Source organism: Nuphar pumila, chromosome 5 (assembly GCF_984573655.1).
Source record: "Nuphar pumila chromosome 5, dmNupPumi1.hap1.1, whole genome shotgun sequence".
Lineage (NCBI taxonomy): Eukaryota > Viridiplantae > Streptophyta > Magnoliopsida > Nymphaeales > Nymphaeaceae > Nuphar > Nuphar pumila.
Window position 1 is genome coordinate 880,787 of NC_143253.1, and position 8,523 is coordinate 889,309.

Below are 8,523 nucleotides of genomic sequence, written 5' to 3' on the forward strand. Positions count from 1 at the left end.
ACTGCCATCCCTATATGAGCCGGCAAGCTATAAAAAGAAGATTTCCGTTCCCTCATTTTTGGGTTGGGCAATAACCCCCAAGTGGGTTTCGTACCCGAGGCCCCAAGGCTAAGTTGGTGCAACTTTTTGCTAATCCAGCAATCACATCATCCCCGCATTAAAGCAACAGTCATCTAAGTATATTCCTAACAAAGGCGAAATAAAGGAAAGAGAGATTGGGACGAATCGTCCCTTTTCTTTTTGCATTAAAAGCCTGTGACAAATTCATTCTAATTTATGGGGGCACCAAGATGTAAACCAATTGCTCGTCAAAACAGAAAAAAAGAAAGAAAGAATAACAGAAGTATATGTCCTGCGCCTGATGCCTCTTTTGTTGCTTTTTGACTTCCTACATGTTAGAGGGAACAAAAGAGAAGCAAACTCAATTCTTCATCATAGTGTTGAAAAAAAAATCTTAAATCAAATAACCGGGTAAAATGAGAGTGCTGACTTACACATTAGCAAGTCGCATGTGGAATTTCGGATGAAATCTGTTGCTCAGATCATTTGCGCAGGCACAGATCTGTTGATTGATTCTGGTGTCGGTATTGGTGGTGTTGTAGATATATGATAATTCACCTCATGGGTACTTCCTAAACAAAATTTCTTTTTGTTATACTGATCTTGCTTGTCAATGCCTGCATGATTGAAGCACAGCAAACCACTCAATCATCACAATGAGAGAGAGAGAGAGACCTAACCAACTTCCGTATGGGCCACATCAGTTTTCTGATGTTTTCTTGTTTCTTTTTGTAAATCAAACCCTACAAATGTGAGCGTTACAGTTTATTTAATGGAAAACAACTATTAGATTAGGAATTGTTAAAAGACATCAATGGCCCAAATTGCACTGAGACTTTGCAATGAAAATTTCAAGTTATTTTCAAAGGAACAAATCAATCCAAAGCATATTTTCTAGTAAAGAAGCATTAAAAAACACATCTGTAGGCTCTGATTAATAAAGAAAATGACTACAGCTGTCTTTTTTATGTGGTCCATAACGCTCCATACTCAAATTAGTTAGGATTGTCTATTACTGTATAATGTGTGTGCATGCACGTATGTGTACTTACAATTTTTTTACTCCGTAATAGCTGCCATTTTGCGGTAACAGCTCCTCCACCGCAACTTTCATTGGTGAGTTAGATAAAAGTTTTTGTTCTGAAATCAAGCACCTCAACATCTGCAAGAAAAATTGCAGATACTGGACGATGGTCTGAAAATCTCAACTCACCACGGATATAAGACAATTTCTGGATCCCACTTCCATGCCACAAAATCCTATCACACCTGAAATTTGAATGAAAATTTTTAATGGTTAAAAATTGGTGTATTTTATGGCTTTGAAAAAAGAAAAAAGGTGCATGTTTTCAGAAGAAACACTGTTTGGGAGTGAGGGGGTCGTAGACCAGATCAAGCCACCATGGGGCTTCGATAATTTAAATGAAGGTTCAATAATGAATGATCAGCAGTGGACCTGTTAATTGGAGACCGCAAGCACCCTGCTGATTTCAAAGCTGAGTTCAGAACCTGGTCAATTAAGTCTATCAGACTTGACCAACTCAGGCATAATAACCCAGCTTTATTGAAAACTTATTTAAATTAATTAAGCTAACTCCAAGAGGATGAAGACCCAACCCTCAAAAACTTGGTCAAGTTGTTAATATATTCCCCATCACAATTATACAGGATTTAAAACATATGAAGATACCATGCAGGAGTTCTGCGTTTCTTCCTTGATTTCGCAGCTTCTCCAGCATAATCGTCAGAGTTGTACGAGTATTTGTAAGTGGGAGCAAAATAGATCTTTCCCTCATGCCAACCTTTAAAAACTCGCCCAGCTTCGCGTTCAATCTTTAGCTACAAAAATCATTGGGACAAACAGGGTTAGGCTTCGTGGCAATCTTCAGATACACAAAAAGATGATAAAGAACCAAGGCATAATATATATTAAACTTGTATAGATCGGTTAATTGTACTGCTGACATGATCTGGTCAACAGTAACAATTCAACAAAAGCAGAAATCTGAATCCAAAGGACCGGTATGAAATGAATATGTGTGTGCATACTATGCACATGTTTTTCTGTTACAGAGTCTGCAATGGGCCTGTATGAAACAGTTTGCACCGTCGGACTAGAACCATTACCAAGAGAAGTAGCTGGTTTTAAAAATCCAACACTTTTGTTTATTAATTCACACATTAAATGCAGTGCAGAAAACATTAGGAAAATTGCTGATAACTGGAGGAATTGGTAACATACAGCATGTTCTTTTTTTGAATGACAATTAAAACAGTTCACACTCAAATTACATGAAAACGGATATAACTTGCCAGAGGCTACCTGATCCTTTTCAAACAATGAATCCCAATTGTTATCCTCAAGAAGCTTTCTTGTCTCATAGTAGCTCAGTGCAATTCGATAGTTCAGGTCCCCAAGCCATATGACTCGACTAAGGCATTTTGAATCAATAGTAAGTAAAGTGAAAAAGGCAACATAAGATTATCACTGAAACCAGCATAAAAATTTTGTAGAATACTTAAAGTTGATGCTTACTCATGTTCAATAATTCTCTCGGGAATTCTTTGGCTTGAATTCTTACAGATCTTGGGAAATTGGGTATTCTTCAAAATCTCTATTACATCAGAGTTTCTTCTTAACTCGTCTCCTTCTTTCTCCCCTGAAGCAAGGTGACTGCAGACAAAGCAAAAAGTAGTCTGATGCAATGACAGACTCACAGAAATGCAGCCCTGTAAAAGAAAAAAAAGGCAAGTATTGATGTTCAGTAAACTCTGAAAGCAAAAGAGACCTTTGAAATCACAGATATGCAGATAATGGAGATTGGCTAATCTTTGAAGTACTCTATGATCAAACTGTGACCAGGGTAACAATTTTTTTTTCTTTTAGTTTCAAGGTAAGCATGGTACTGCAACAGTTAAATTTGTTGCACTCCTTCTTCAAGAAAGATGCTTTACCAACATAGGAAAACAACGTATTTGCAGGGAAAACTGCAAAATTTCACAGGTTGTTGAGGTGAAGAATAGCAATGCTCTTTTACATAAAATAGAACAATTATAAGAATAAATCAAAGTAGATCCAAAAGTCATAAAACACTGGAACAAATTACTATAACTTCACCCTTGGTCACAGTCTTGCTAAAATTTCCACAAGAGGCAGAGCAAGTTAAATTGGCAGCAAGGAATCTGTAGTTTTACCTTGTTTCCAAGGTAACCCATAATCCCACGCCCAACAGAAGATACTCTGAGATGCCCTATGTGTTCCAACAACTCATTTTTTACCCACACTGTGGCAAAAATGCCCACCATTTGCTTGCTGATTATCAAAGAGTAGTTTAACAGATATGATCTTGAAATCTCAGTACACAAAAAGCTGGGTCCCTCCTCTGAAGAAGAATCCTCATCAACTGCAGGAACCTGCTGGCATTTAAAACATGACTCCCTGTTCTTCTTCTCTCCCTCAAAATGGCAGTTGCAGGACTTTAGGCGCCTCATACAATCAGGTTTAAGGCTTTTACTCACTGCCTTGAGAGAAGAGGCCTTTTGAAAGAAAGAAAAACTGCTAGAGTGTCTCAGATCTTGGGAAACCGGTCTTGAACCTGATCCCCTTGATATAAATGAGGAACAGCTGAACTCAGATGTGTCGCTGAAATTGTTTTGCGGTTTGTTTAAAGATTGATTAATTAGAGCCAGCCATTTTGAAACTGGTTCATCATCCTCTATAACAAGCACGTTTCCAGCATTCAGGGGGACAATCTCCTGAAACCTGTCATCAAGATATAACATAACATCAGTAACAGAAAGGATAATAGAATGAAGTGGCTATTCGAACTGGCCTTCTTCACTCCTTATACTATCTCGACTTGTAGAAATTGATGCTAAGTTTATGATGAAACAAAAAAGGACTTCCGTACCCCAAAACATAGATGTCCGAAGGATCATCAATGCGTAGAAAGCTATAAAGGTTTAAACCACTGAGAGGAGACTTTCCACCAACGTTCCATGTTGCCACGAATATACTACAATGGTAAATTTAAACCAAAAAATTCAAAAGGCAACATGATCATATAAAATCCATCACCAGAAACAAGGAAAAAAATATAAACTTTAGATATTATCTGCTCACCGGACGGCCTGAACATTAGAAGAACACGACATTGGACTGCTGTCACTGGTCAAACTGAGACTGCTAATCGATGAACAAGCCTCTGTTTTCAATATAGACTAAATCAGATATGGAAAAATCTGGAAATGAACAAACAAAATTAATGAAGACTTCTTTTTTCTAATTACAGGATAAATATTTTTGTTTTGCAGTATAAGAGTAGCTTAGAAATCCAGCCAGAAGCTATCAGTGAAGCAGGTACCAGTGAGGCCTCTATCATATTTCAGGGTAAATTGAAAAGAAGGCAGAGCTGGAAAGGACAATAGAGGAAAACATTCCTTTCGCCAAAATGGAAAAAGACGTACTTTACCTGAAAAATCTAGTCCTGATTCTTACCATATCAAATGCAATCCACTTCTAGATTATAATATTCTATAAACCTTCTGGAGAATGTAGCAGACATCCATATTCCTACCTCATCAAATTACTTTATATGATTGTAAAGTTTTGACCAAACCCCTTTCATATTACTTTTTACCTGATAAAATGTTCTCTAATTTCAAAGATATTCACAGAAACGTAGAAAATCCAATTCCAATTAAGAACAGAAACAATTGGGACGCAGTTGGCTACTGTGCATTGTGGACAGTTATCTGTAATATACGCATATCATGAAATTGTTTCCGTTATGTCTCATAAATTCAGGGTTAATTTTGTTTCAACGCCGAGAGGATGGGCGGAAGTAAAAAGTTCCAATAGCTCGTTAGGATGGTCCAGAAATGTGTGGCCGCAGATGATGCCCTTCTGTTCAATGATTCCCTTTCCAGCCACAGAAAACTATTATGCTTTTTAAAACAACAAAAAAGTGTCGCTTTGTGTTGTTTTCTTTTCTTTAATGATGCATGGTGAGTGTGTGTGTGGCTTTTTACATGTACTATAGTAATGAAGAGAGAGAGAGAGAGAGATTTCTGTAATTCACTGTAAATCAGTAACAAATTAGAAAGTTTTCGTAAGCAGCAAAAAGAAATCGGTGCCTCTATTTTTCTCATTATTATCTTGACAAGATTTAGGCAAACAAAAGGTCGTTTGAGAATTTTCTTACCAGGGTAGCCCACGAAACAGTCGGATGCCCACCTCGTCATCTTCCCCTTGAGAGCAAACATCCTTGGGATGAAAGACTGCAACCACCACCAACAGAAAAACCAAACAGTCTATCATCCTAACAAGACCATCCAAATACCATTAAAATGCATAGAAAAGAGAAAAGAAAATCGAAGAAAAACAAGACACCTTCTGCGGGTCCCTTCCATTGGTCATTTCCATAATCCCATGTTTTCCTTCTCAACGAAAAGAATGCCTTTTCTCAGACAGAGTCTGCAAGACCTCCACCCCACTGTAAAAACATGAAACAAAACTCGTCAAAAAGAAAAGGAAATCACCAACAAATTCAGTAAAGAAGATGGCGTTTCCGATCACGCACACAACAGAAACCAACCAACGAAGGAAGAGAGATTTTTTCCAGTAAAAAAATCAGATCTTTTTGTTTTCTTTTTTAATCTCGAGAGGCCATGCTTTGGAATCACCAACGGAACGCTCGAAGGAGGAATAACCAGTCAAACGTGTGGGTATTACCGAATATACAGTTGCTCATGGTGAAGCACGAAGCTTTGTCCTCACCTTGTTTGTTTGCTTCCTCCCCAGGTTCACTTCCAGCAAGACAGCGGGTACCCTCCCATCAGAAACCGAGTGATGGCTGGTTTTGGAGGGTACCCATTTGGATTTGGGGAGGGAGCGCGCCGTGTGTGCGTGGGCTTCGGTCAAGAAGATCTCATGGATCTCCATCTGGGACTCACGAGCTTCCCTTGAGATTGGCAATGGGTTTGGGGTTGGTTTGTCTACTGTGGTCCTCCTCCTGGTTTCCGTGGTCGATGCTAGGGGCTGCAATGAGACCACACCCCATGTAAACTCATGGCTTGTGTATTCTTCTACACGAGCACCCAACGGGATCTACCTTAACTCCGTCTCTCACTGGACGTGCAAGTCAAGTTATCCAAATCCCACCGAGGGGGTGTGAGGGGTGTTGGTTTCCAAGTTTTTGCTCCTATTTGTTAAAGTAAAAAGAAAACTATTTACCAAAGGTTTCAGCTTGTCTGGTAGGAATAGCTAGTGGACGTCATCTTGTGTTAGGACGTTGCAGATTCAAAACCAAATGCTATAGCTTTTAACTGGTAGGGATCTCCCTAACCCCAACTTGCTTCTCGGGTCCGATAGGTACCTTATATAAGTGAGCTGGGTTTGGGCCTTAGTTATTTATTTATTTTTATAATATAAAATTTTTTAAAATTAACTATTACATATTAACTTGAATAACTATCATTATTTACCTAATTAGTTGCACTAATTAAAAATTAGTTGCATGAGAACTTGCTATTCTCTCATTAACACATAATTTCAGTCAAGCATTTATGCATTTTAAGATTGAGTCATGCCGGGTGCCGACCTGGCCCGCTTCACATTAGCTTTTGAGCCAATGAGCCGGGGCACGAGCTTCTCTTCAAACATGAACCTGTTAAGAGTCGGGCCAAAACCCGATTCGTTAGTAAACTGGTCTGCCCAGTCCATTAGCTGGCCCGATGCCCAGTACCCCTAATTGGAGCTGCCAAACAGGGACAAGTTAGTTTTCTGATTAAAATCAATATAATATAAAATAACATTTTTAGACTTTCGAAAAGGTGTGTTTTTGCCTATGTTATTATGCAAAAAGGATAAAGCAATTTTGTTAGACAGAGCTTGCAGTTTTTTTTTTCCATGAGAAACCACCCCGGAGTAAGAAACCCGGCTTTGCTGAACTAATTAAGATTGCCAACCTACAGCCGTTTCTCCGGTTGTGTAAAACCATGGCTTAACCCTTGCTCTCAGGGAGTCGACTACCTTGCTTCGGCTTACACAAGGGGGTTGACACCAATGAGATTTGAAGTTGGGACTACAGAGTTTGCAGTTAATCCAAGTTACTCTAACTGAGGTTTCACTTTGACAGTTTCATGAAATGCCTTTCCAAAAACATGGGATTCTTATTGAAATATCAATCTAAAGTTTTGTAGTCGACAAATGAAAAATTTTCCAAATATATAAAAAGGGGATTTTTTAGAAAAATGAAGAAATACTCTCTCAACGTGCAGTCAGCTCAAAATAGAAACCTTCGTAAGGCCTGGATGCTTTTGGGTCTTCTTAGAATTGAACACGTTGATTTTGTCAGCAAAGAATGCTCTAAAACCCCAAGCTGCCATATCCGACGATTGGTGACATGAAACACGATGTATGTAATAACCTACAGGTGGCACCATGCACAAACCTGCGGTATTACAGTGTATGTGTGTGTAGAAAAGAGTTCAATTGTATGGATAAGCTGGATTTTGATAAATTCAACGGGGCTTGTTTTACAACGAAAAGTTTTATGTTTGTTAGTCAACTTTGGCTAGTTATGGTAACCATTGAGAATAATGTTATTTTATAAAATAGTCACAAGATATCGCGATATTCTTTGAATATTCACCTGTTCGATTTTTGCTGAATATGGAGGTATTTCTGACTATTTTACCTTTAAGCTAAAACATGATCCAACGAAATTCACAGTTTTCAGCAAAACTTGACTTTTGCTAGCGAAACTGATATTCGCCTATACATTGAAATAGCGAAACACAATTTTAGTACTTATGAAAAGTTAAGCCCACAAAACTTTAGTTGTTTTTTAGTATAAAATTGAAACTAACCCAACCCAATATGTTTTTGTTGTTCATATGTTTGTATTATTATTTATTGTTTTCTTTTTTCTAGATTTACCTTCATAGAAACTAGATCTATTGATTCCTATGAGTGTAAGTGATAATTGGGGTTAGTAAGAGAGAAATCCAGTAATTAGGTTTCAATGAAAGAGAATATGAGATTATTTAAATTGTTGAGGGCACCTACCTCCTGCCAAAAATCTAACGCCTCTTGAGAGGCATTTTTGTTTTTTAACTGGGCAAAATGCTCCACCTGCTGGTAACGGCTCCCCGAGGACTATAAAAATCCTTAAGAGATCACGTATTTGATATGAAAAAAAAGTTTGAATTTCAAGGAAGAGTTTCCTTTTGGCCTACTAATCTCTTAGTAGGATTTTTCTCCTTAAGAAGGAGAAAGCTCCTTGAATTTCAAGGAGAGTCCTCATTGCCACCCTGCCTAATGTCTTTTCTCCTAGGTGTTCCCCATTCCTACCTTTCTTACTCCTTTCCTTCTTTTCACTTTCCTTTCAGAGACCCCTTCTTCTCTATCTCATTTCCACCCTCTCCAAACCATGCCTCCATACTCCCCCCTTCCTTTCC

At 38.3% G+C, this 8,523-nt stretch overlaps 1 protein-coding gene across 1 annotated transcript; it reads right to left on the minus strand.

The window, feature by feature from the left end:
• Positions 1–216: 216 nt before the first annotated feature.
• Positions 217–6,046, minus strand: LOC149836393 (type I inositol polyphosphate 5-phosphatase 10-like). Its single transcript, XM_090005312.1, has 12 exons — positions 5,643–6,046; positions 5,453–5,555; positions 5,265–5,340; positions 4,184–4,265; positions 3,972–4,076; positions 3,256–3,823; positions 2,597–2,790; positions 2,384–2,492; positions 1,751–1,899; positions 1,274–1,329; positions 495–677; positions 217–388 (listed from the first exon to the last, which is right to left on the minus strand). The coding sequence occupies exons 2-11, from the start codon at positions 5,483–5,485 to the stop codon at positions 538–540; spliced, it is 1,512 nt and encodes a 503-aa protein (XP_089861438.1). The 5' UTR covers positions 5,486–5,555; positions 5,643–6,046; the 3' UTR covers positions 217–388; positions 495–537.
• Between the last annotated feature and the right edge of the window lie 2,477 nt (positions 6,047–8,523).

Coding starts and splice junctions, on each gene's coding strand:
- LOC149836393 (XM_090005312.1), bottom strand. CDS start 5,485: ATGGAAATGACCAATGGAAGGGACCCGCAGAAG. Junction 5,341..5,452: donor ATGGAAGGGACCCGCAGAAG/GTGTCTTGTTTT, acceptor TGGTGGTTGCAG/TCTTTCATCCCAAGGATGTT. Junction 678..1,273: donor GAAATTGTCTTATATCCGTG/GTGAGTTGAGAT, acceptor TCAATCATGCAG/GCATTGACAAGCAAGATCAG.